This window comes from Lethenteron reissneri, chromosome 6, assembly GCF_015708825.2.
Source record: "Lethenteron reissneri isolate LAM-NWPU_2019-01 chromosome 6, ASM1570882v1, whole genome shotgun sequence".
In the NCBI taxonomy this organism is placed as follows: domain Eukaryota; kingdom Metazoa; phylum Chordata; class Hyperoartia; order Petromyzontiformes; family Petromyzontidae; genus Lethenteron; species Lethenteron reissneri.
In genome coordinates this window covers 7,772,547-7,800,511 of record NC_083784.1, presented here as the reverse complement: position 1 = coordinate 7,800,511, position 27,965 = coordinate 7,772,547, and the positions used below count along the sequence as shown (strand labels likewise).

Sequence of the window (27,965 nt, the reverse complement as noted above, 5' to 3'; positions counted from 1 at the left end):
TGTCTCCCCCCCCATCCCCTTTAATCTCTCTCTTCTCTCTCTCTGCCCGCCCACCACTCTCCGTTCGAGATCAGACGCGGAGTATAACAACTCGTCCTCTGTTGAGCTCCTGGGCAGCCACACACAGCACAACATCACGCACCTTCTTACTTCACGTGCTTGTATTTGCACAACCACGTTACGTGGACGGTATTTCAGGTTGATGGGGAATTACAGGAGGTTTTTTTGTGTGTGTATATATATATGAGTACGTATGTTGAATTTCTTTCGCACGGTACGTGGACAACCGTGCTAATATATTGAGAGGCAGTATTAAATAGAATTTTATTGGGTGAATAAAAATAACATAACCACACGCGCTCGCAAAATTTTGGCTTTTGGGGTTTGCAACGCGTTCTTGGGACATGGCAGAGCAGGGTGAGGACGATCAGTTTCGATCCAAGCTCTCTCCGACGGCTGACATCGCGGCAGGGACGTTCCTCCTGGCCGTAAGTAAGTCCCTCGTGCTCACGCGACGTTCGCACGCACACCCCTCACGCAGGAAAAGACAAAGAGCCACTCCGTGCAGCCTGTAACAGACTGTAGGGGCAAGTGCCGCTAGCGACTAGCACCTATGAAGCCCGGCACGGCACACGAGGGGTGGGTGGGCCAGCGATGTTCACACACCGCGCCAGGTACTCATTTAAGGCTGAGTCGACCTAGGGGAGGCCCAGGACCAGGCTCAGATAATCGTCACCGATGTTGGTCGTGAGCAGGAACCGACCTCGGGTCGCCATGTTCGTAACGCAGCACGCGAACCGCTGCACCACCGCTCCCACTTCATACCGCTACATACACACACGCACACACACACGCACACACACATGTTGTCTGTGGGGTTGGGACATCATGCAGCAACTTTGCGCTTTGGTGGTTTGACGATAAACTAAATTTGTGTGCTTTTACTCTTTGGTTATTTCGGTAAAGTCACGTAGGTATAAAATGAAATAAATGAATTTTCGATTTAAAGCTTTCGTGACTGCAGGGATTCATCTTCTTGGTTCTTTCGGTAAAGTCACGTAGAAGGGAAATAATAAAATAATAAAAATAAAACATAATAATAAAACGGCTGCTTGCGTTGTGGCCGAAACGTCGTGAGAATTATTTTATTATGTTTTATTTTTATTATTTTATTACTTCCCTTCTACGTGACTTTACCGAAAGAACCAAGAAGATGAAATAAATTAAATCACGACGTTTCGATTGCCACACAAGCAATCATCATCAGGTGGGAAAACCACAGCAAGAACATGTTTTGCTGAAGTGGGAAAAAATATTTGCTGTGGTTTTCCCACCTGATGATGATTGCTTGTGTTGAAATCGAAACGTTTTCATTTTATACCTACGTGATTTTACCGAAAGAACCAAAGAGTATGGATCCCTGCAGTCACGAAAACTTAAAATCTAGATGGTGTGCTTTTGTGAAGTACAACGGCTGGTGGCGCAATCGGCGAGATGGCGATTGAGTCAAATTACTGATTGCAGGGACAAGCGCTTCCTTCTGGGGATAAAGAATATTTTCGATTCTTTTTTTGTCAAATAAAAAAAGAATAGGGGCCGTCCATAAATGACGTCACGCACCTGGGGGGGGTTCAGACATTTGTGACGATGTGTGACGAGGTGGGGGGGGGGTTTGAGAAATGTGACGTCACATCAAAATGCGCAACTTTAAATAAATATAGACAACACGTTCTACTTAATTAAATAGACTTTTTAATAAATCTTTTCTCCTACAACATCAGAGCGCAGCGCCACATTAAATACGCACTACAATGACAATAGTTTAAAGCGATTTGAAGCATGTTGAATTTTTTCGGTGGGGGGGGGGGCAGAGCTTTGTGAAGTCATATTTGAGGGGGGGTTTCACTTTTTGTGACGCCGTGTGACGAAGGGGGGGCGGGGTAAAAAATCGTCAAAAATCGCGTGACGTCATTTATGGACGGCCCCATATCCCAATAACGTGGGGTCGTATATATGTCGAAGATCCACACCGCTCGCTTGGGTGTGCGACGTCTCGTAATTGCGGTACAGATTTATCAGACCGATGTCATTCCGAATCAGAATATTTATTTATACTGGAGGAGGAATCCGATGAGCTATGAAGCTCTAGTTTCACAGATGTCCAGCAGTTCAAAATAACTAGGAGATTACTTTTTTTAACGTAGGAAAAAATCGCACGCATCAGTCTTATCGTGTTCAGAGTGAAATGTTTTACCGTGTTCAGAGTGAAATGTCTTGTCATGTGCAGAGTGAAATGTCTTGTCGTGTTCAGAGTGAAATGTGTCATAGTGTGCAGAGTGAAATGTCTTATCGTGTGCAGAGTGACATGTTTTACCGTGTTCAAAGTGAAATGTCTTGTCGTGTGCAGAGTGAAATGTCTTATCGTGTGCAGAGTGAAATGTTTTACCGTGTTCAGAGTGAAATGTCTTGTCGTGTTCAGAGTGAAATGTCTTGTCGTGTGCAGAGTGAAATGTCTTATCGTGTGCAGAGTGAAATGTTTTACCGTGTTCAGAGTGAAATGTCTTGTCGTGTTCAGAGTGAAATGTCTTGTCGTGTTCAGAGTGAAATGTCTTGTCGTGTGCAGAGTGAAATGTTTTACCGTGTTCAGAGTGAAATGTCTTGTCGTGTGCAGAGTGAAATGTCTTGTCGTGTGCAGAGTGAAATGTCTTGTCGTGTGCAGAGTGAAATGTTTTACCGTGTTCAGAGTGAAATGTCTTGTCGTGTGCAGAGTGAAATGTCTTGTCGTGTTCAGAGTGAAATGTCTTGTCGTGTTCAGAGTGAAATGTCTTATCGTGTGCAGAGTGAAATGTCTTGTCGTGTGCAGAGTGAAATGTTTTACCGTGTTCAGAGTGAAATGTCTTGTCGTGTGCAGAGTGAAATGTCTTGTCGTGTTCAGAGTGAAATGTCTTGTCGTGTTCAGAGTGAAATGTCTTATCGTGTGCAGAGTGAAATGTCTTGTCGTGTGCAGAGTGAAATGTTTTACCGTGTTCAGAGTGAAATGTCTTGTCGTGTTCAGAGTGAAATGTCTTGTCGTGTGCAGAGTGAAATGTCTTGTCGTGTGCAGAGTGAAATGTCTTGTCGTGTGCAGAGTGAAATGTTTTACCGTGTTCAGAGTGAAATGTCTTGTCGTGTGCAGAGTGAAATGTCTTGTCGTGTGCAGAGTGAAATGTTTTACCGTGTTCAGAGTGAAATGTCTTGTCGTGTGCAGAGTGAAATGTCTTGTCGTGTTCAGAGTGAAATGTCTTATCGTGTGCAGAGTGAAATGTCTTGTCGTGTGCAGAGTGAAATGTTTTACCGTGTTCAGAGTGAAATGTCTTGTCGTGTGCAGAGTGAAATGTTTTACCGTGTTCAGAGTGAAATGTCTTGTCGTGTGCAGATTGAAATGTCTTGTCGTGTGCAGAGTGAAATGTTTTACCGTGTTCAGAGTGAAATGTCTTGTCGTGTGCAGAGTGAAATGTCTTGTCGTGTGCAGAGTGAAATGTCTTGTCGTGTGCAGAGTGAAATGTCTTGTCGTGTGCAGAGTGAAATGTGTCATCGTGTGCAGAGTGAAATGTTTTACCGTGTTCAGAGTGAAATGTCTTGTCGTGTTCAGAGTGAAATGTCTTATCGTTAAACCCCGCCTCGAGGCGCATTCACCTTCCCTTGTTTCTGCTTTCTGAATCGGCTTCTGTCTGTCTTATTTGTTATTTCTGCCCATTGATGAACGTTATGTATATTTATTTATGTTTTTTTCTGCCACGTGTGATTGTATATTCCTAGATTGCATGGTTTGAACATCGCCACACTTTAGACAATCGCCAGTGTCAATCTTCTAATCGTCGCTAAATTACTGTACACGATCACAAAAATAAACTCAATACATTCATCAATAACACCGTGGCTTTTTTTGCCCCCTTTTTGAGACCACAGTGTTATTGGCGAATGTGAAAAGGTGGCGTTTTTGTTGTTATTTGTGCTTGTGCACCGCTGCTAATGCAGCAGCAGCATTATCACTGAATGATTTATTTATAAAGATCGTGGCTCTTGATTTGAAGCTTTTGTGACTGCAAGGATTCATATTGTTAGGTTTTTTCGGTAAAGTCACGTAGGTAAAAAAAATAAAAGTACCCACCCTCAACCAGTATATATACAAGGACTGTTTTCTTGGAATTTCTCTCACTTGATACAGCTATCTTGCTGTGACGGTTCCACCTGAAGACGAAAGCTTGTGTTGCCTCCGAAACGTCGTGATTTTTTTTATTTTACTTTTATTAATTATTTTTTTTTACCTACGTGACTTTACCGAAAAAAACCAAGAATATCGTGGCTCTTCATCGCAAGGCCCCGCGGCCACTGGCGGCCCCCGGTGGCCTTGAGTGCGGCCCCCTGGCAATGCACAACACGTGACGACAACACCCCCCATCATCACCATCATCGTGCTGCTGTCAAACACCCCAATGGTTTCAAATGTGTGGCGGGCCCTCGAACTGATGATGTCTCACCGACGAAAGTGCCCCCTCCCCTCGCTCTGAAAGTGAGTGAATAAATTTCAATTTAAAGATTTCGTGACTGCAGGGATTCATCTTCTTGGTCCTTTCGGTAAAGTCACGTAGAAGGGAAATAATAAAATAATAAAAATAAAACATAATAAAATACAATTCTCACGACGTTTCGGTCACCTGAGGACGGCTGCTTGCGTTGGGGCCGAAACGTCGTGAGAATTGTAATTTTATTATGTTTTATTTTTATTATTTTATTATTTCCCTTCTACGTGACTTCACCGAAAGAACCAAGAAGATGAGTGAATAAACACTGAGAAACAACCACGAGGAACGCCCCCCCCCCCCCGTGGGTCGTGATTCACAGCGCTCAAGAGGGCCGAGGATGCGATTCCAGAGCCGAAAGGTCGGCAGGTTCGAATCCTGGCAATGGAAAGTGAACCGATTAAAAAAAATACTGGCCCCAAGATGCATCGGTCAAGGCACCTTGGCGGAGTGTGAGTGAGCGAGTGTGCAAGCGAGGGGAGCGGGGGCATAGCGGTTAGCGCGCTGCACCACGAACCCGGCGGACCGAGTTCGATTCCCGCTCACGGCCAACACCGGTGACGAATATCCGAAACGGTCCTGGGTCCCCGCAAGGTCGACTCAGCCCCAAAAATGAGTTCCTGGTGTGGTGTGTAAACATCGCCACTGGGGAGACAAAGGCGGTCGGGCGTGGTGCTGGCCACCCACCCCCTCGTGTGCCGTGCCGGCCTTTATAGGTGCTACTCGCTAACAGCACTTGTCCCCAACGGTATCTTAAGGCTCGATTTAAAGCTTTCGTGACTGCAGGGATTCATCTTCTTAGTTCTTTCGGTAAAGTCACGTAGAAGGGAAATAATACGATAATGATAATAATAAAATAATGTGAGAATTGTATTTTATTATGTTTTATTTTTATTACTTTATTATTTCCCTTCTACGTGACTTTACCGAAATAACCAAGAAGATGATATCTTAAGGCTATACGGGGGATCTTTGTCTTGTGCACGCGAGGATGCTTGAACCCATGATGATGATGCAGACTCGAGACCTTGGAGAATCTCGACAATGAATGAGAAACTGAGAGAAGGCAATTTGAGTCACCCCGAGGGGACAGTTGAACTTCTTTCGCACCGTACATAGCAAAACCTCGCTCATTGGAGGTGCATGGTTCTATTAAAATGTTTGAAATATGCGACCAACTTATTCTTAGGTTTTTTTCGGTAAAGTCACGTTGGTAAAAAAATTAAATTAATAAAAGTAAAATAAAAATAAAATAAACATCACGACGTTTCGGAGGCAACAAAAGCTTCCGTCTTCAGGTGGAACCGTCACAGCACGATAGCTGTATCAAGTAAGCTATCGTGCTGTGACGGTTCCACCTGAAGACGGAAGCTTTTGTTGCCTCCGAAACGTCGTGATTTTCATTCAATTTTTATTTTTTACCTTCGTGACTTTACCGAAAAAACCTAAGAACATGAATCCTTGCAGTCACGAAAGCTTCAAATCTAGAATGTGACCAACTGTTCATTCGCATAATGCTGCACGGCTGATGTGATGCGTTCAAATGTTTGTTTTACATGAATGAACAGATATGCGGTGAAGGGGTTGGGATTGTCTGCGTGTTTATTTTGTTAAACTGAACTTACGTTGCTCCAAATCGGGGCGAATGATTTCGTGTTCAGTTTTAAAAAAAAATCTCCCCGTGGAACACGTGGAGAAACGTCGGACATGGCGCCGAACCAGGGCTGCCACCTGTCCGGGTTTGACTCCGATAGTCGGTAAATTGGCATCTGTGTTTCGGGTGGCAGGGATTGATTGATTTGGAGCGAGATCTGGTACCGGTATTGACCTTTTTTTCCAGTAAACTACTGCACAGTGTTGGTAGATCTTAGGCCGACGAAGAAGAATGGCCGAGTTTCGTCTCCAGTGGTGGTGCGGGGCACGAGCCTAGCACGGCACCAGCCTAGCACGGCACCAGCCTAGCACGGCACACGCCTAGCACGGGCTCTACAACATCGGGCACCAGCCCTGCACCCTCATAGCACCGGCCCAACCATAAACATTTATATTTTATTTTACCAGGTAAGGCCCCACTGAGCTATGTAGCTCTTTTTTCAGAAGCGACCTGGCCACAAACGATAGCTCAACTAAGTGGCTTATCATCACGTGGACATTAACAGCAGCCAAAATGTGGAGTGGAAAATAGACGGAGGACCCGGAGAAAACCCCACGAGACCACGGGGAGAGAGACACACAAACTACAAGCTTACAGGCGTCAGGATCGGGATCGAACCAACGACCTCCCCTACACCAGGCGAGGTAGTTAACATCTCGCCACCGTGGCACCTGCACCTACAGATAGGACCACCAGCTCAGCCCCCTGAAACGTCACGTGGCCACCAGGCAAGTCCACTCTCGATTTGAAGCTATCGTGACTGCAGGAATTGCTCTTTGGTTATTTCGGTGAAGTCACGTAGAAAGAAAATAAGTTAAATAATAGAATACGACGTTTCGATTGCAACACAAGCAGTCGTCATCAGGTAGAACTAAATTTGAGAGACAAAACACAGACACGGAGACACACAGACAGACACACAAGCAGAGAGAGACAACACAGAGACACACAGAGAGAGACACACAACTGCCTATTTTTCTCTCTAAAATGTACCAGGCTTTCATAGGTCTATTCGCTCTTTCTCTCCCCCGGCCGCTTCGGGGTGGATTTCCACACAACTCTCTCTAAAATGTACCAGTCTTGCTGGATCTTTCTCTCCCCCGGCCACCGCGGGGTGGATTTCCACACAACTCTCTCTAAAATGTACCAGTCTTGCTGGATCTTTCTCTCCCCCTGCCACCGCGGGGTGGATTTCCACACAACTCTCTCTAAAATGTACCAGTCCTGCTGGGTCTTTCTCTCCCCCGGCCACCGCGGGGTGGATTTCCACACAACTCTCTCTAAAATGTACCAGTCTTGCTGGATCTTTCTCTCCCCCGGCCACCGCGGGGTGGATTTCCACACAACTCTCTCTAAAATGTACCAGTCTTGCTGGATCTTTCTCTCCCCCTGCCACCGCGGGGTGGATTTCCACACAACTCTCTCTAAAATGTACCAGTCTTGCTGGGTCTTTCTCTCCCCCGGCCACCGCGGGGTGGATTTCCACACAACTCTCTCTAAAATTTACCAGTCTTGCTGGATCTTTCTCTCCCCCGGCCACCGCGGGGTGGATTTCCACACAACTCTCTCTAAAATTTACCAGTCTTGCTGGGTCTGTCTCTCCCCCTGCCACCGCGGGGTGGATTTCCACACAACTCTCTCTAAAATTTACCAGTCTTGCTGGGTCTTTCTCTCCCCCTGCCACCGCGGGGTGGATTTCCACACAACTCTCTCTAAAATTTACCAGTCTTGCTGGGTCTTTCTCTCCCCCTGCCACCGCGGGGTGGATTTCCACACAACTCTCTCTAAAATTTACCAGTCTTGCTGGATCTTTCTCTCCCCCGGCCACCGCGGGGTGGATTTCCACACAACTCTCTCTAAAATTTACCAGTCTTGCTGGGTCTTTCTCTCCCCCGGCCACCGCGGGGTGGATTTCCACACAACTCTCTCATTGACATGCTAATTTCTCTGCTCCCGCAGACCCACCTCGCTCTCTGCCCCCCCCCCTCTCTCTCTATTTAAGGCCTCGACACAGAGGCATTGGGTCTCTGTGTGTCTATGTTGTGTGTCTCTCTCTGTGTGTCTATGCTGTGTGTCTCTCTCTGTGTCTCTTTGTTGTCTCTCTCTGTGTGTATATGTGTGTGTCTCTCTCTGTGTGTCTATGTTGTGTGTCTCTCTCTGTGTGTATATGCTGTGTGTCTCTCTCTGTGTGTCTCTCTCTGTGTCTTTTTGTTGTCTCTCTCTGTGTGTCTATTTTGTGTGTCTCTCTCTGTGTGTCTATGTGTGTGTCTCTCTCTGTGTGTCTCTCTCTGTGTCTCTTTGTTGTCTCTTTCTGTGTGTCTATGTTGTGTGTCTCTCTCTGTGTGTCTCTCTCTGTGTGTCTATGCTGTGTCTCTCTCTCTGTGTGTCTCTCTCTGTGTCTCTTTATCTCCCTCTGTGTGTCTATGTTGTGTGTCTCTCTCTGTGTCTCTTTGTTGTCTCTCTCTGTGTGTCTATGTGTGTCTCTCTCTCTGTGTGTCTCTCTCTGTGTCTCTTTGTTATCTCCCTCTGTGTGTCTTTGTTGTGTGTCTCTCTCTGTGTGTCTCTCTCTGTGTCTCTTTGTTGTCTCTCTCTGTGTGTCTATGTGTGTGTCTCTCTCTGTGTGTCTCTGTGTTGTCTCTCTCTGCTTGTGTGTCTGTCCGTGTGTCTCCGTGTCTGTGTTTTGTCTCTCAAATGTAGTTCTACCTGATGACGACTGCTTGTGTTGCAATCAAAACGTCGTAATATATTATTAAATTTATTTTATTTCTACGTGACTTTACCGAAAGAACCAAACATCAAGGCCACTCACTCTCCTTCGCGGTGAGCCGCTGTCACTGCGGCCCCCTCCACACAGCAGCTCAGAGGTCGCAAACGGGTTTTGATTCCTTACCCGTACCCGGCCGCACCAGGGTCGCAAATAGGTACCCGTACCCGGCCGGGTACAGGTACCCGTTCCCTACCCGAAATGAGTGACAAACGGTTACTCACCAGTGACTCACGGCCTACCCGTACCCGTACCCGGCCGCACCAGGGTCGCAAACGGGTACCCGTACCCGGCGGGGTACGGGTAGCCGGGTATCAGATAGGGTACGGGTATCGGGTACCCGGCTGCGGAGATGCCTAAAGGCGCCTTCATGTCATCCGACGGTTGGACTTGGTCCGCAATGTCACCGTCAGCATCTGCGACGGGTCTCCTCGCGATCGAGAGCTCAGTTGGAGGGAGACGGCTGCGGTGTCACTTTGTGAACGCCGCGTCGCGCCCCCGTCCTGATGCGCAAACCCCTGCAGCAGCAAATTGCGAAACTCCAGCCGGCGGTCAACGCTCGAGGTGGACTGCGACCCTCAAAGGAATGGCGCCACTCTCGTGGTCACCCCCCCCCCCCACCATCACCCCCCCCCCCCGTGATCCGTGGATCTAACAAATCACTCGAGACGCCGGTGTACGGCAGCCAAGGGCAGTTGACGCGAACGCTGTCGCAAGAGGTCACACGTTCGGCGCAGCGTTCCACCGCTGACCACGCGTGACGAACGAACGAATGAGTGAATGAACGAGTGAGTGAATGAATGAGTGAATGAACGAATGAGTGAACGAATGAGTGAATGAATGAGTGAACGAATGAGTGAAAGAATGAATGAACGAATGAGTGAATGAATGAGTGAACGAATGAGTGAAAGAATGAATGAACGAATGAGTGAACGAATGAGTGAATGAATGAGTGAACGAATGAGTGAGCGAATGAGTGAACGAATGAGTGAACGAATGAGTGAAATAATGAATGAGTGAACGAATGGGTGAAATAATTAATGAAGGAATGAGTGAACGAATGAGTGAACGAATAAGTGAATGAATGAGTGAACGAATGAGTGAAAGAATGAATGAACGAATGAGTGAACGAATGAGTGAGTGAATGAGTGAATGAATGAGTGAGTGAATGAGTGAATATATGAGTGAGCGAACGAATGAGCGATTGAATGAGTGAATGAATGAGTGAACGAATGAGTGAACGAATGAGTTCCGCCGTGGTGGCGCTCCCCCTCCCGCCCTCCCCGTAGCGGTGCTCTCCCTGTTGGGCAACGGCGCCGTGCTGGGAGTCGCGGCGCGCCGCTGGGCACGGCTCAATGGCCCCGAGCTGCTGTCGGTGAACCTGGCGCTCACCGACCTGGGCATCGCCGCCTCCATCTACCCGCTGGCGGTGGCCTCGGCGTGGAGCCACCGCTGGCTCGGGGGGCAGTCCGTGTGCACCTACTACGCCTTCGCGGGATTCTTCTTCGGCACAGCAAGCATGGGGACACTCACGGCCATGGCCGCGGTGCGTTACAAGGGCACCTCGACGCAGGTCCACGGTGAGAGTTGGTGCATCTCGTTGTTGTTGTTATTGTTTGTGGTTGTTGTCAACAACACGGCCTCCTTCGTGGATGGAACGTCGAAGACGCGAGGTCACAGTGACCGTGGCCATGCAAAGCAAACTAAGGACCGGTTGTACTGGTAGGAACCTCCTGGTTACACCAGCCCACAGGGGATTATTGTGTCCGTCGTGCAGGGAGGGGCTGGGTGGGGAGGGAGGGGCTGGGTGGGGAGGGGCTGGTGGGGAGGGGCTGGGTGGGGAGGGTGGGGCTGGGTGGGGAAGGGCGGGTGGGGAGGGGCTGGGTGGGGGGTGGGAGGGGTGGGGCTGGGGCTGGGTGGGGAGGGGCTGGTTACCCCGTGGTGCCCTTATAAAACTCAACGTTTAACCTACTCACGCCGGCTTGTGCCCGCCCTCACAGTCGGCCATATTTGCGGAATACACCACGCCGCCGTTGACCCTGGCCATTGACCGAGCAACCCAACGTTCCTACCAGCTCCCTCCGCAGGAATGTGTTTTGGGAGATCGTGCGTGCCTGGTCAGGGTGCCATGGGAATTCCGTCTAGCCCTAATTGACTGGCGCGTAAACCCGACCGGGTTCGCTGTTCAGCGGTCGTAGGAACGCAGCGGGAACAGGGTTTTCATGAATAAATAAAGACATTCCCATCGTTGTTTTTTTTCTCTTTTACGGCTCTCCACTAGATTAAGCTTGGAGCACTTCTGTTTTATTCACTCTTTGGTGTTTGTAATTATGGATTGGAAAGATTCGATGCGTTTTTTAACACGTCAATAGTTTCTTTAGCTGTGCCTTTTTCTTTACGACAGAACCCTTGGTAAGTGAAATGGATTGCACCCCCCCCCCCCCATCTCTGGTGGTTTCGGGTTTTTTTTGCTGTCAATTATCCATCGTTGGCTTAGCTGTAGACCATCGCCCTCTAAATCCTCTACCCGGAGAGACGCCGCCTGGCACCACCGCCTCTTGTCGCTGTTGCAATGGACAACGCGACAAATAAATTCGCGGTGTCATCCGAGTAAGTTCTTAGGAGAGCCAATGAACATTTTTTGAGGGTTTTTGGAAGCAAACACGCGGGGAAAGTCGCACGCTGTGATTCTCCGAATGCGTGGTGAGCGACAGCACGGAGAGTCGGGGCACCGCGTTGGTGAGGTGTTAACTATCTCGCCTGGTATACAGGAGGTTTGCGGGCTAGATCCAAACCCTATTTCTTGTATACAGTATTTTGAGTTTGCATGCCTTTCTCTCTCCGTGGTCACGTTTCATTTTTCTCCCGGTCCTCCGGTTTTTACCCTCCACATTCATAATTCAACGTCACGCGTTCAGAGTATTTGGCTGCTACGATACATGTCCACGCGGCGACGAGCCCCTTCCTCGAGCTATCATTTGTGATGGCGACATCGCTTCTGGAAAAGAGCGATGCAGCTCAGTGGGCCCTTACCTGGTCAAGTAAAAAATTAACCCGTAAAAACAATGTTTTTCACTATAAATCCTTTATATGCGTGGCATCGGTTTTATTTTATTATTCATCTCTGTTTTTCTTGAGTAAGAGTTTCATTTTTATCACATTGGTATTTTAAATTAAATATGAAAAAAAAATCCCTAAAAAGTGGAAAATTTTGGAATTTTTTTTCATGAAAATAAATTGTCACGCACAACGAGTCTGTGTGCAAAATGTCAGCTCGATTGGATCACGGGAAGTGGGTTAAAAAACGACCGAAAGATTTGCACGGTCGTAAGCGCGCAAGCAAGCAAGCAAGTGAACTTAATATAAAGGATTTAAAAATAATACAAAATATTTAAAAAATACTTTTTTTTTTAAACACGCTTTAATGAAAGTACTGTCCGAGCTGCCCCTCCCCCTGCCCCCTTTCCCCCATCGCCCCTCCCCTCCTTCCACATCCCCTGCCCCTGGGCGTGGCTCCCCGAGGCTTGCCGTGACGTCAGGGACCACGTGGTGATTTACAGGCAACGTGAGTTGAGCGTGGACAATTAGAGTCGTAAAAAAGATTCTAAAAATGTTTTCAATGCAAGAATATAGTATTGTAATCAGTATGACATACCTATACCAAGTTTGCAGTCGATACGACATTGGGAAGACGGTTGAAATTGAGTTACAAGATTTGAGGATACAACAGACAGTGAGTTCAATTAAAGCGTGTAAAATGTTTAAAAATATATATATTACAATTTTTATGATAGAATATAGTCTTGTCATCAGTATGACATAAGTATACCAAGTTTGCAGTCGATAGCACATTGGGAAAGTGGGTCAAAATTGAGTTAGAAGATTTTTTGAGGATACGACAACAGACGGAGTGAGTTAAATAAAAGCGTGTAATAAAAAAGTTGCTGACCAATCTCGGTTTGTGCAATTAGCGATGGTACGCTATTGGGTCACCTCTGGTTCCTCCGCTCTCCTCTAACAGGCAATGAACTCGTCAACAAAAGCAAGAATAACAACTAAATATGGCCAATCATAATGCAGAACCCTTGTGAAAAATACAACTTTTAAAAGCCTGAGTGAGGTTTGTCTGAATAATTTATATTCGTAATTTGTTTTGTACGATGTCCCAAGCTGACGGTGGCACAGTGGTTCCACCACGCTGCGCTTAAAAACCCGAGTTCAATTTTCGGCCACAGCTAATGCCATTTTTATTTAAGTGACATCCGAACCACTTCTGGTTCATCCACGTCGCTGGCCCGCACTACGCTAATCTCCTGCTGTTGCGCGTGGCAGCAAATGTGTTCAGGAGCTATGCGCCAGCGTCGGGCTCTGCTGCTCGCCACGAGAGGATTTTCAGGAAGAGAGTTTGCATAGCTTTTGCTATTCCTCTGCTGAAGGAGCGGAGATGACAGTGGTGTACTACGTTGCCCACAGTTTGAGTTTGCATGGCCACAATCACCTTGCTGTGGGTCGCCTTTAATTTTCCGAACCGCACTGACCGCCGTGTCGAAGTCCACTCGAAACGAACGACGCCGCGTGGGATAAGGGGGAGGAGGGTCATCATCCCTCGAGCGGCGGACAGAACGCCGTGAATCGTCACCCCTAGGAGTCGAGCAACGGGGTCGTGAGGTGGCCGCGTGCTCGGCGTGCCGTCCGTCGCGCTGCGAGGTCACGGATGCGCGTGGCGATGGCTCCGCACGGGGTCGCCGCAAGTTGCCCGCCGGGGTTGACTTCCTGGGGCCAGACCCACTGGGCGAGCAATTAGAACCGCGCACTCCGGGACAAAAAGAGAAACCAGAGGTCTCTGCGGCAGTGCGTGACCGTCACGTGACATTTTGCTTAAATGTCCCATCTGCGTGTCAGCTGGCCAATGCACCCCCATGAGAAGCAACACATCTCGTCGCAGAGGGGGGTGGGGGCTACAAAGATTTTGTCGTGATTAGTTTCCACCCCCTCCCCCTCCCTTCCACTCGATGTCACAAATTCGGGGTCACGATGGAGGCGAATTTAGTAGCTGACGAGTGGGAGGAAAGAGCAGTCGTTGAGCTCAATCTCTCTCCTCTCTCTCTAAGGGTGAATTGACGGCCAACGGGGGATTAGGGCTACCGATGCCGCCGCCGCTGCTGCTGCTGTAGATTTAAGAAGATTGATCGAGGGCAGCGAACGACGGCGACGATTTAGCTGCCCTTCGAGGCGGGGCAAAAAGTCGAGAGTGTTTGGGGAAGTCAGGCACGGGCTTGTCCCCCTCGTAGACGAGTCAGCTGATGGAGCCGAAAGTGGAGCAACGAAAACGTCGTCTCCACTTCAGAGCTGTGTACCCCCCCCCCCCCGACATAACCGTCGCTCGTTGACTCGTGAACAAATAGAAACCCCACACAGCCTCCGTGTCTGTGCCTTAGAAGATTCATCTCATCCCCCCCTCCCCACGTCAATCACATGCTGCGATTGGTTGCTCGGCAAAAGTTGAATTTGATTGAAATTTTTTTTTTACGCTCAGCTATGTCTCAGGACGGCAGTGATGAACTTTCACAATAATGTTGGTGGACTACAAGCTCACAAGTTTCATTGCGGATGATCTTATCTCAAATAGGGGGCGGAGATCGGATCACGAGCGCCATGATTTTGATGTGAGCGACGTTCACTGGCATTCTTGGAATGTTTGTAAGGTTGACGCCTTCCACAATATCGAAAACAACTCAAAGCACACTGGTTGGCTTTGATCAGAAGAAACAAACAACACGAAAGGTGACGTTTCGGGCACTAGACCTTCTTGAGAGAACGTTTACAATGACGCAAAAGACATTGAGCACATTGTCAGCTATTATGTTTTTTGTTCGTTTAAGGTCACACAGTGGTATTTATGAATGTGTTGAATTTGATTTTGCATGCATGTATGTTGAATTTCTTTTGCACCGTACGTAGCCAACCGTGATAATCGAACACATTGCTAAAAACACTAGCATACGATTGTATAAATATTTAATTTATGAATGCGAACAATGAGTCTGTACATTTACAAACAGTTTATTGGAAGAAAAAAAATATTTAGAAAAATAAAGATATTGTTGTGACCGAAAACTCAACCGAGAATATTTATTTTATATATAAAAATATCTATTAAAAAAAAAAAATTTGTCCCAAATAAAAACTCCCGCAATCTGCCAACTAAAATTGGCTGTCCAATGGTTCACCAATTTTCTTGAAGTGAATGTCGTTTCACATTGATCGGCACTATGGATTTTCACCGCTGCTCCCCTGATTCGACAGAACGTGTTCACTGATTCGAAGAGATATTCACCTTTGAACATTTTCCGCAAGAGCACACGCACACACACTCACAAGTGGTACTACACAATTGCCTCTGAAGCCAGTAAACGTTACATGTTCACTGGGTGCAATTTGAAGGAAAAACATTCTTACTTATTACGTCACTTCTGTTCACCCAAAAAAGTCTCACCGAGTCTCAAGACTCTCGTTCAGGAGGGTCCTGATACGTTGTTTTGCAGTAAGGCACGATGTAGTTCAAGTTTAAGTTCATTTATTAGGTATATAGCCCTGTGAGCCATTTGGCTCTTGAATCGGGTGCAACCGCAACAAACAGAAAACAAAAACATGAACAAGAAAACATCTTAAAGTGACTATGTGCAAACAGAAAATCCAAGAAAAGACAGCAAAATATTGCATAAAAAGCACCGTACACCAATACTGTGTGCAAAAATCCCGGTGGGATGCAAGTCAAACAACAACAACCACAAGACAACTTAGATTAAGGCCATCAGTCTAACTCTGTACTACAACAAACAAACAAGGCCAAACCAAAAAACTTTTCAAAAATCACCAAAATAAAGCCATAAAAGCAATGAAACAGTGGTCATAGGAATTGTGACCGAATTTTCACAATAAACGACATAAACAACATGTATTACCAAACTCTGCAGCCATAGCTGGCTGCACGAGTCACTCCACAACAACAGGAGCATCAGTCGGAGTGTCAACATTTTTCAATGCACCTTGTAGCCCCTGTTGCTGCTGCTGCGACTACTGTGTGTGATCCCAATTGAGTAAGTAGCAGAGTCATTTCTTTCAGCATTTGGATATTGTGGCCAATAACAGCCTTTATAGATCTAAGCCGAGTGCTGGAGTTAAACCGTGGACTGGAGGGCAACCGGGGAACGGATTGAATCCAGCCAGAGTTGACGGACCCGTGCGATGGATGGAATGGAAGCGGTTGAGAAAGGGTTGTCTCCACGTGTCCTTTCAAATTATCCTCGCCACGTGCGTCCTCTTTATTTCATACTCACGCCATCGTCTCACCCCTGCTCGCTCGGACCCGATGAGAGCGATCGTAATGATGGCAACAATGATAACGACGATGACAATCTTCTTGGTTCTTTCGGTAAAGTCACGTAGAATGGAAATAATAAAATAATAAAAATAAAACATAATAAAATAATTCTCACGACGTTTCGGCCACAACGCAAGCAGACCTGTTCTTCACCTGAGGACGGCTGCTTGCGAGAAGACAGACCTGTTCTTCTCCTGCGGACGGCTGCTTGCGTTGTGGCCGAAACGTCGTGAGAATTGTTTTATTATGTTTTATTTATTTTATTTTATTATTTCCATTCTACGTGACTTTACCGAAAGAACCAAGAAGATGAATCCCTGCAGTCACGAAAGCTTTAAGACGATGACAATGATAACATAATGATGCCGGATGTAATTACCGGCGAAGCGTCGTGCTCAAATTCTAAATGTTGTGGGTTTACTCTCCAACACACCGGTGGGCTGAAGTAGTAGCTAATTGGCGCGTTTTGTTTACGTGACAAACCTTAATGGTTGGATGTGTCGGGTGGTGGCTGGTTAACGACACATTTATACCGACGCGATCTAACCCAAAGAAACCTCTATTGTGGATACACTTTCTGTGTTGGTCGAATGCCTTAGCAGGCGAAGGAGGCGGTGGCATGACAATAAAGCACCTCCGATTAGCACTTTTGGCTACGTACGGTGCGAAAAAGTTCAACATATATACAACCCAAAAAAACCCCTTAATTATGAATAATATTGGTCGCGAAAGCCTACGTTTGAAACTGACAATGACAACACATTTCCGTGTGCTGTCCGAGGTCGGTGCGAGGGAAACTTTTCCTTACCTCTCTAATAGCTCAAATTAACCTTTGGTGGACAACCACACATCAAAGACAAAGATCCCCCATATAGCCTTAACAGACTGTAGGGGCAAGTGCTGTTCGCGAGCACCTACTTAGGCCGGCACGGCACACGAGGGGGTGGGTGGCCGGCACCACGCCCGGCCGTCTTTGTCTCCCCAGTGGCGATGTTTACACACCGCACCAGGTACTCATTTGAGGCTGAGTCGACCTATGGGAGGCCCCAGGACCGGTTCAAATAATCGTCACCGGTGTTGGCCGTGAGCGGGAATCGAACCCGGGTCGCCAGGTTCGTAGCACAGCGTAGCGCTAACCGCTACACTACCGCTCCGCAAGTCAATACACACAGTGACACACGCACACAGTGACACACACACAGTGACACACACACAGTGACACACACACACAGTGACACACACAGTGACACACACACAGTGACACACACACACAGTGACACACACACAGTGACACACACACACAGTGACACACACACACAGTGACACACACGGTTAAGATGCCGTTAAAATGAAAGAAACGATTCGGCAATGCTGCTAACTGCTGCGTTGGCAGTGGTGCACAAAGCGCTGTGAACCGGGAAAAATAACCCCACAGTGCATTCATCAATAAGACAGAGGCCTTAAAATGAAACGTCGAATGGGTAAAGCTTGGGTAGTAATTTCTGAACACAATTACAGGTTTATCGATTATTATCTTTTAACAACTCTGTTTCGTGACAAGGTCGCGGGGTGCGTGGGGGGGGGGGCGTGAGTGCACCCGTAAGTGTGTACGTAATCATTGTTGTGTGTGTGTACGTTGAACTTATTTCGCACCGTGCGTAGCCAACCGTGCCAATCGGAGGTTTGTCGTTAATATTCTTAGGTTTTTTCGGTGAAGTCACGTAGGAAAAAAAAATTAAATTAATAAAAGTAAAATAAAAACAAGTATAACCCGTAAAAACAAAGTTTTTCACTATAAATCCTTTATTTGCGTGGCGGCTAGAGTCCTCTCGTCCTCTGGCTTGAGATGGCTGCCACCTATGGGTCAGATGATTGCATTGCACCATTAAGCAATTGGTAATTAAATATATTTTTGTCCTAAAAAGTGTAAAATTTTGGAAAAAAAATTTCACGAACATTAATTGTCACGCACAACGAGTCTGTGTGGAAAATGTCAGCTCGATTGGATCACGGGAAGTGGGTTAAAAAACGACCGAAAGATTTGCACGATCGTAAACAAGCAAGCGAACTTAATATAAAGGATTGAATAAAATAAAAATAAAAATCATGATTTTTATTTTATTTTATTTTTATTAATTTTAATTTTTTACCTACGTGACTTTACCGAAAAAACCTAAGAATATGAATCCTTGCAGTCACGAAAGCTTCAAATCTAGAAGTTTGTCGTTAACCTCGATCGATGTTTCTCGTCCGCAGTGAAGAAAATGACCAAGCGAGCGATGGTGGTGGTGATCGTGGCGGTGTGGGCCTACGCGATGCTCTGGTCCTGCCTCCCTCTCCTGGGATGGGGCAGGTGCCTTCTCGTCTCTACCTCCGCCAAAGACAAAGACCCCCCCCCCCCCTCTATAGCCGAAACAGGCCTTTGGGCCACATTCACAATGCCAGGGTGGCGAGATGTTAACTACTCTTAGGTTTTTTCGGTAAAGTCACGTAGGTAAAAAATAAAATTAAAAGTTAATAAAAGTAATAATGGAAATAAATGTATTAACTTTTAATTATTTTTTTTACCTACGTGACTTTACCGACAAAACCTAAGAGTATGAATCCTTGCAGTCACGAAAACTTCAAATCTAGAAGAGATGTTAACTCCCTCGCCCGGTATACAGGGGGTCGTGGCTTCGATCCCGACCCTGACACCTGTTGTATATTTGGAGTTTGCGTGTCTCTCTCTCTCCGTGGTCGTGTGGATTTTTTTTTCTGCTCTCGATTTCCACATAATAAGCAAACTTCGTTGAGCTGTCATTTGTGGCCAGGTCGCTTCTAAAAAGAGCTTTTCGCTCAGTGGGCCTTACCTGGTAAAATAAAAAAAAAATAGTCGATTTAAAGCTTTCGTGACTGCATGGATTTATATTCTTGGCTCTTTCGGTAAAGTCACGTAGAAGGGAAAAAATACAATTCTAAAAATAAAACATAATAAGATAAAATGCTCACGACGTTTCGGCCACAACGCAAGCAGCCGTCCTATTCTGTTTTATTTTTATTATTTTATTATTTCCCTTCTACGTGACTTTACCGAAAGAACCAAGAATTAAAAAAATAGTTTTATAGTTTCGTTTTTTATGACATCGATGCGCGCCAGAGCGTTTTCAACCCACTGCTGTATGGGTGGAGGCCTCCCCACGCCGCGTCGGTCAACTGGGGGTCGTGTGACCATATTTAACCTCTCCAAGTGAGTTGGTTAAGTTTGGGGGCAGCAGTGGCACGATCGGCGAAGATCTTTTGCTCGTAATCCACGGCCGTGAGGCAAGGCCAGGAACCTGAACTCAGGTCACGGGGTTCATAGCGGAGTGCAGTAACCACCGAAACGGCCAACTGCTCCCATCATCTGCATTTCATCATCAACATCATCAGCAATGGTCATCATCTGCCTGGAGAAGAAAAGTACAGGACGGTGCAGTCCTCTGTGAGAGTAGGAGAAGCTCCTGTGCTATCTTGAAGAGGCAGCAGCGCAAATCTACCAAGGAAGGACTGGTGGCTGCACCTCAGAGCTCTACATCCTCCCTGACCTGTCCAGTGTGCCACAGGGAATTCCCGGCTCGGAATGGCCTGTTCAGCCATCTGCGCACTCATCAAAACCCAACAAAATGACAAACGTGCCATGGTCATCAGCAACTATGATGGACGAACGAGAGAGAGAGAGAGAGGGTTATCGAGGTCCCCATGAGTTACATCCTGGTTTCCCATCACTGCATTGCAAATAAAATTCGCACGCATTTTATTCCAACTGAATTCAAATCAAGTTCAGGTTCATTTATTAGGTATAGCCCTGTGAGCCATTCAGCTCTTGAATCGGGTGCAACCGCAACAAACAAATAACTAAAACATGAACAAAAAACATCTTAAAGTGAATATGTGACTAAGTGCAAACAGAAAATCCAATAAAAGATGGCAAAATATTGCAGAAAAAAACACCGTACACCAACGCTGTTTGCAAAAATCCCAGTGGGATGCAAGTCAAACAACAACAACAACAACCACAAGACAACTTATATTAAGGCCATCAGTCTAACTCTATACTACAACAAACAAACATGGCTAAACCAATACACTTTTCGAAATCACCAAAATAAAGCCATGAAAGCAATGCAAAAACAATCATAGGAACTGTGACGGAATTTCACAATAAATGGAATAAACAACATGTACTACCAAATGAGCTCTGTTAAACGTCACCATCACAATCATCATCATCAGTAACTGACAATTCACCGCGGGATCCAATGGCTCCCCGCACGTCACGTCGGCCACGCGGGTTGTTTATCCAGACTTCACCGCGCTGATCCATGACAAGTTGGGCAAGCGGTGGAGGGGCAGAACCTGTGCAGTATCTTCTTGGTTCTTTCGGTAAAGTCACGTAGAAGGGAAGTAATAAAATAATTAAAATAAAACATAATAAAATAATTCTCACGACGTTTCTTCACCTGAGGACGGCTGCTTGCGTTGTGGCCGAAACGTCGTGAGAATTATTTTATTATGTTTTTATTTTTTTATTTTATTACTTCCCTTCTATGTGACTTTACCGAAAGAACCAAGAAGATGAATCCCTGCAGTCACGAAAGCTTTAAATCGAAATATTACGGTGCAGTATCATTCACTGCCGCCCTTAGCCTTGGCCAGGAGAAGGATCAACGGGGCATCTGAGCAGCCGAGCCCAACATGTGTCTGTGAAGAACAGGCAGAGAGCAGCACTTTTCTCGTCAAGCAGCATGATCCATTACGGCAACTCCGGTCATCCTCGCAGCAGAAGCAGCAGCGGCGGCTTTTGGCTGACCATTGAACAAAGGCGGCGGTCACCGCATCGCACGCACTTTTAGATGCGCTTCTGCGGCCGTCCTCAATGCTCGACCTTTTCAATAAAATCATCTAATAATATCATCATCTAGATTGAAAAACTACTTTTTTCGTTCGAACTAGATTTTTGTGTTAGCCTATCGTCCTTCCTCCGCGCCTCCGATTAGCACGGTTGGCTACGTACGGTGCGAAAGAAGTTCAACATACTCACACACGTGCACGAGTGAACCGTCCACTGAGGGCCCGCATGGGGTGGTCTGTGCGCGTGTGGCGAGCAGCTACGGCGTGGAGCCGTTCGGCGTGTCGTGCACGCTGGCCTGGGCCGAGCTGCAGCTGACGCCGGGCGGCGCGGCCTTCCTGTACGCCATGTTCGTGCTCTGCCTGCTGTTGCCGGCGATCGCCATCGGCCTGTGCTACGCGGGCATCGTGTGCAAGCTGCGGCGCGCGTACCACCAAGTGCGCAGCAAGCGGCGCACGCCCACCGCTCGGCACGTCGAGAGCCGCCTCACCAAGGTGGCTCGCCCCTGCCCCTTCCCCGGGGGTCGTGGCATGAAATCCATGTCAGGGGTAGTGGAATTAAATCCATGTCATGGGTAGTGGAATGAAATCCATGTCATGGGTAGTGGAATGAAATCCATGTCAGGGGTAGTGGAATGAAATCCATCCCAGGCGTAGTGGAATGAAATCCATGTCATGGGTAGTGGAATGAAATCCATGTGATGGGATGTGGAATTAAATCCATCCCAGAGGTAGTGGAATGAAATCCATCCCAGGGGTAGTGGCATGAAATCCATGTCATGGGTAGTGGCATGAAATCAATCCCAGGGGTAGTGGAATGAAATCCATGTCATGGGTAGTGGAATGAAATCCATGTGATGGGATGTGGAATTAAATCCATCCCAGAGGTAGTGGAATGAAATCCATCCCAGGGGTAGTGGCATGAAATCCATGTCAGGGGTAGTGGAATGAAATCCATCCCAGGGGTAGTGGAATGAAATCCATGTGATGGGTAGTGGAATTAAATCCATCCCAGAGGTAGTGGAATGAAATTCATCCCAAAGGTAGTGGAATGAAATCCATCCCAGGGGTAGTGGCATGAAATCCATCCCAGAGGTAGTGGAATGAAATCCATCCCAAAGGTAGTGGAATGAAATCCATCCCAAGGGAAGTGGAATGAAATCCATCTCAGAGGTAGTGGAATGAAATCCATCCCAAAGGTAGTGGAATGAAATCCATCCCAGGCGTAGTGGCATGAAATCCATGTCAGGGGTAGTGGAATGAAATCCATGTCATGGGTAGTGGAATTAAATCCATCCCAGAGGTAGTGGAATGAAATCCATCCCAAATGTAGTGGAATGAAATCCATCCCAGGGGTAGTGGCATGAAATCCATGTCAGGGGTAGTGGAATGAAATCCATCCCAGGCATAGTGGAATGAAATCCATCCCAGGGGTAGTGGCATGAAATCCATGTCATGGGTAGTGGCATGAAAACCATCCCAGGCATAGTGGAATGAAATCCATCCCAGGCGTCGTGGAATGAAATCCATCCTAGGGGTAGTGGAATGAAATCCATCCCAGGGGTAGTGGAATGCAATACATTTTTGTGGAACAAGCCAGCAACACCGACGAATATCTGAGCTGTTCCTGGCCTCCCCACTGTTGTGTGCTGTGTTTTGTTTGATGTCATCATTACCTTATTTGTTCATTTGGCAAAGGAGGGGGGAGGGGTTTGAGGGAGACCATCCCGAAACGTCTAATTATTGAAATACTGTAGGGCCCTACGGGAATGGTGAGGACCCACATTGGCCCCTCTTGTCACGTTTCGTATTTTGATGCCGGACACAAAGAGACGTGCGGAGTTACGTCCGTCACAATGGGCATCATTTTGTTTTGCAACTCCTTTCAGATCTGGGAAGCTAAGCAGGTGTTGAGCCTGGCTAGTGCGTGGATGGGCGACCACCGTGCAGGAACCGGTCGCCAGAGGGCTTGCGTGCGGGCGCTGCATGACGAGCAGCAAGAGGACAGGCCAGCACAATCCATGGTGATGGACTGCACTTCTATGCTCTTAGTGTAATGAGTTACTGGAAATCTGTAACACTACCAGACATCTGTGATACGGAGCTTCGTAGTTCATCGGATTCCTCCAATATAAATAAGTATTCTGATTCTGAAAGAACAAAAGAATCGGATTATGAAGTTTGTGGAACTTTCTGGACAGGATTGGGCAAAACCAAGCGCCACGTTTCACCCAGGCAATTGGAGAGCACAGACTGAGTGTTTCTCAACGAATATAAAAAAATAATAATAACATATTTAAAAATCACAGTTAAGAGACAAATAATACATATACTATAAAAATAATAAAACTAAATTTAAACTAAAACATTATCATCAATGGTCCTCCAACTCTCTCCGGGACACTGTTTGTTCCAGTGTCCAACCAGGCTGCTATTATTGTTGAATTTAAATCACCGTGAGCCACCAACTCAACGCCGCGAGGAAAATGTTTGCAATTTAAAAAGCGGTTACTTGAACGACGCCACCGATCTGCGTGCGAGTAGTGAGGATACATTTTATCTTCAGATAATAACAAACACAATGTGTTTATTAAGGAAAATGCTGCCACTTGCGTGGCCCTGCGTCCTCACCAACCCGCGGTGAGCGGCGTGGTGAGCGGCGTGGTGAGCGGAGTGGTGAGCGGTGTGGTGAGCGGAGTGGTGAGCGGCGTGGTGAGTGGTGTGGTGAGCGGCGTGGTGAGCGGTGTGGTGAGCGGCGTGGTGAGCGGAGTGGTGAGCGGCGCGGTGAGTGGCGAGGTGAGTGGCGTGGTGAGCGGCGTGGTGAGTGGCGAGGTGAGTGGTGTGGTGAGCGGAGTGGTGAGCGGCGTGGTGAGCGGTGTGGTGAGCGGCGAGGTGAGCGGCGTGGTGAGTGTCGTGGTGAGCGGCGTGGTGAGCGTCGTGGTGAGTGTCGTGGTGAGTGTCGTGGTGAGCGGCGTGGTGAGTGGCGTGGTGAGTGGCGAGGTGAGTGGCGTGGTGAGCGGTGTGGTGAGTGGCGAGGTGAGCGGCGTGGTGAGTGTCGTGGTGAGTGTCGTGGTGAGCTGCGTGGTGAGCGGCGTGGTGAGCGGCGAGGTGAGCGGCGTGGTGAGCGGCTTGGTGAGCGGCGTGGTGAGCGTCGTGGTGAGCGGCGTGGTGAGCGGAGTGGTGAGCGTCGTGGTGAGTGGCGTGGTGAGCGGCGTGGTGAGCGTCGTGGTGAGCGGAGTGGTGAGCGGCGTGGTGAGCGGCGTGGTGAGCGTCGTGGTGAGCGGCGTGGTGAGCGGCGTGGTGAGCGTCGTGGTGAGTGGCGTGGTGAGCGGCGTGGTGAGTGGTGTGGTGAGCGGTGTGGTGAGTGGCGTGGTGAGCGGCGTGGTGAGCGATGTGGTGAGCGGCGTGGTGAGCGGCGTGGTGAGCGGAGTGGTGAGCGGCGTGGTGAGAGGCTTGGTGAGCGGCGTGGTGAGCGGCGTGGTGAGCGGCGTGGTGAGCGGCGTGGTGAGCGGCGTGGTGAGCGGCGTGGTGAGTGGTGAGCGGTGTGGTGAGCGGTGTGGTGAGCGGTGTGGTGAGTGGCGTGGTGAGTGGCGTGGTGAGCGGTGTGGTGAGCGGCGTGGTGAACGGTGTGGTGAGTGGCGTGGTGAGCGGCGTGGTGAGCGGTGTGGTGAGCGGTGTGGTGAGCGATGTGGTGAGCGGTGTGGTGAGTGGCGTGGTGAGCGGTGTGGTGAGCGGTGTGGTGAGCGGTGTGGTGAGCGGCGTGGTGAGCGGTGTGGTGAGTGGCGTGGTGAGCGGTGTGGTGAGCGGCGTGGTGAGCGGCGTGGTGAGCGGCGTGGTGAGCGCCGTGGTGAGCGGAGTGGTGAGCGGAGTGGTGAGCGGCGTGGTGAGCGGCGTGGTGAGCGCCGTGGTGAGCGGAGTGGTGAGCGGCGTGGTGAGCGGCGTGGTGAGCGGCGTGGTGAAGCATGGTCAGACAACCCCCATGACTTACATCGCGTGGGTGGTGTGGGGGGGGGGGCTTTCATCCAGCAGTGGATTGAAAAAGGGCTGAATATGATGGCTGGGGAAAGGGGTGTATGTATGGTGGTGGGGGGGCGGTGGGGGAGGCGGGTGGGGGGCGGTGTAGGAGGGGGGTGGGGGGAAGGGGGTGGTGACGGGGGCGGTGTAGGAGGGGGGTGATGGGGGGGCGGTGAGGGGGCGGAAGGCGGTGGGGGGGTGGAGGAGGGGGGTGGGGGGAAAGGGGCGGTGGGAGAGAAGGGTGTGGTGGGTGGGGGGAAGGGGGTGGTGGGGGGGGGGTGGTGGGGGGGGGGCTGTGGGCATCTCCCGTGCCACGTGCTCGCGACCGTCACCAGCCCGTCGACGCGTGGCCGCGTTCGGTTTTTCTCTCTCTGACGTAACAGAGACGTCGGTTTCTGCGAACGTCCACGTCAAGCGGCGTGATGCTCGCGTTGTGACGCCTGTCAAAGTATTCTCTCGCACGGTGACTTGTTTTGAGAGCACAATTGAATACGAATACAAACACGCGTCCTCCCGAAGAAGGTGTTTGTAGTGCGCGGCAGTGCATACCCCCTCTCCCCCCTCTCAGGTGTTCGTGCTTCGATTCGTGTGATCTCCGCCTAAAAAAAATCGAACGTATGTACGCGTGTAAGCTGAACTTCTTTCGCACCGTACGTAGCCAACCGTGGCTAATCCAGACAAACGTGGGTGACCGTGCCGGATAAGGAAACACTGACAAAGACAATTGAACAATTTAGCCGAAGCGTGCGGCGGTGACGTGTTGGGAATTACACCGAGAGCCAGCGAGAGAGAGGGGGGGGGGGGATCGCGTGAATCTGGGGAACAAACCCAAAATCAGACGTCGCCCTGTGCGACTTTGGGACAGCAAGGGCGCGCCTGGGCTGGGCACAGCGAGATTGGCAGAGGGCCGATTGATGAGGCTGCGGTGGTTGTGAGTGGCAGTCGAAGGAGAGAGAGAAGCCTTGATGCAATGTACAAGGCAGTGTTTATGCAATGTATCTGGGATTATAGCAACACAATATCAGATGCATTGTATTTATGCAGCCAAGGCAGACCTTATAGATTGTATGATGTACAAGGCAGTATTTATACAATGTATCTGGGATTATAGCAACACGATATCACATACATTGTATGCATGCAGCCAAGGCAGACCTTACAGATTGTATGATGTACAAGGCAGTATTTATACAATGTATCTGGGATTATATAACCACAATATCAGATGCATTGTATGCATGCAGACAAGGCAGCCTTTATGCATTGTATAATGTGCAAGGCACCAATTATAAAAATGTATGTTACATTGTATACCCGTAAAATGTATACGTTGTAGATATGAACATGTTTGTATCGGTGCGATTGTGGGTTTGCCTGGCGTGTGAGTCGCTTGACGCTGGGGACACCGTAGCAAAGCGAGATGTTCCCACCTCTAGCAGATTATCCCGGTGAAATCATTGAATGAAAAAATTAACCCGTAAAAACAAAGTTTTTCACTATAAATCCTTTATATGCGTGGCGGCTAGAGTCCTCTCGTCCTCTGGCTTGAGATGGCTGCCACCTATGGGTCAGATGATTTCCTGCCACCATTAAGCAATTGGTAATGAAATATAAAAAAAAAATTCCTAAAAAGTGTAAAATTTTGGAAAAAAATTTCACGAAAATAAATTGTCACGAACAACGAGTGTGTAAAATGTCAGCTCGATTGGATCACGGGAAGTGGGTTAAAAAACGACCGAAAGATTTGCACGGTCGTAAGCGCGCAAGCAAGCAAACAAGTGAACTTAATATGAAGGATTTTAAAAATAAATCAGACGCCTGTCACGGTACGTCTCAACCATTTGGCACCGGTGTTCTCCCTGAAGGGACGGCCGCTGCCTGTGACTCACAGCCACCTGCGACAGCTGATCTCTGTGTGACCACGAATATTGGAGACGCTCCACCACTGAGTACGAATGTGAGCCTTGCCCACGCTGTGTTCCAGATGGCGGTGCTGGTGACTGTCGGCTTCATCGGCTGCTGGTCTCCGTACGCGATCGTCAGCCTCTGGTCGCTATTCCGCAGCCCGGGCTCCATCTCCCCGCTGGTGGCGCTGCTGCCCTGCCTCTTCGCCAAATCCTCCACGGTCTACAACCCCTTCATCTACTACCTGTTCAGCCGCTCCTTCCGCGCGGAGCTGCGCTCCATGGCCTGCCCCTGCCTCGACGCGCGGCGCCCGGGCGCGTCCAGCGAGAGCGCGCCCCCTCTGCCCCCCCAGCGCGCCGCGCGGAGGAGCTCCCAGCGCGTGTGGAGCATCACCGAGGCGAGGCCCGCGGGCAGGTCCCATCCGCCGGGCGACGGCGGCGTGGGTCTCCGCAGGAGCAGCGCCGCCGCCGCCGCTCGCGATGCCGCCGACGAAGCGGTGGAGGGCACGACGGATGACGACCCGCGCCCGTCGAAGGACGTCGCCGCGATGATCCCGCTCGTCAGCTTCGACGGCGGCGGCGGCTCCTACGCGCCGAGCTCGGAGGGGCTGCTGCTGCCGCCGCCGCCGTCTCCCGTGGGGGGCACGCACCGCGTGCTGCTCGAGACGGCGCCTGCGGGGCGCAAGCCGGAGAAGAGGGGGACGTAGCTCGTGGCCGCGTCTCGCGTGATTCCGCGTCTCGCGTAGGTTTCTGTAGCGATTAAAACACTCGTTCGTTTAGATGATCGTGTAGTTGTTCATAATGATGAGTGGTG

General features: G+C 48.8%; 1 protein-coding gene across 1 annotated transcript; it reads left to right on the top strand.

The window, feature by feature from the left end:
- Positions 1–57: 57 nt before the first annotated feature.
- Positions 58–27,899, top strand: LOC133354493 (opsin-5-like). The gene is made up of 5 exons (XM_061571377.1): positions 58–492; positions 10,270–10,560; positions 18,621–18,717; positions 21,494–21,728; positions 27,232–27,899. The coding sequence occupies exons 1-5, from the start codon at positions 405–407 to the stop codon at positions 27,856–27,858; spliced, it is 1,338 nt and encodes a 445-aa protein (XP_061427361.1). The 5' UTR covers positions 58–404; the 3' UTR covers positions 27,859–27,899.
- The last annotated feature ends 66 nt before the right edge of the window (positions 27,900–27,965 follow it).

Coding starts and splice junctions, on each gene's coding strand:
- LOC133354493 (XM_061571377.1), top strand. CDS start 405: ATGGCAGAGCAGGGTGAGGACGATCAGTTTCGATCCAAGCTCTCTCCG. Junction 10,561..18,620: donor CACCTCGACGCAGGTCCACG/GTGAGAGTTGGT, acceptor TCTCGTCCGCAG/TGAAGAAAATGACCAAGCGA. Junction 18,718..21,493: donor CCTCTCCTGGGATGGGGCAG/GTGCCTTCTCGT, acceptor TGTGGCGAGCAG/CTACGGCGTGGAGCCGTTCG.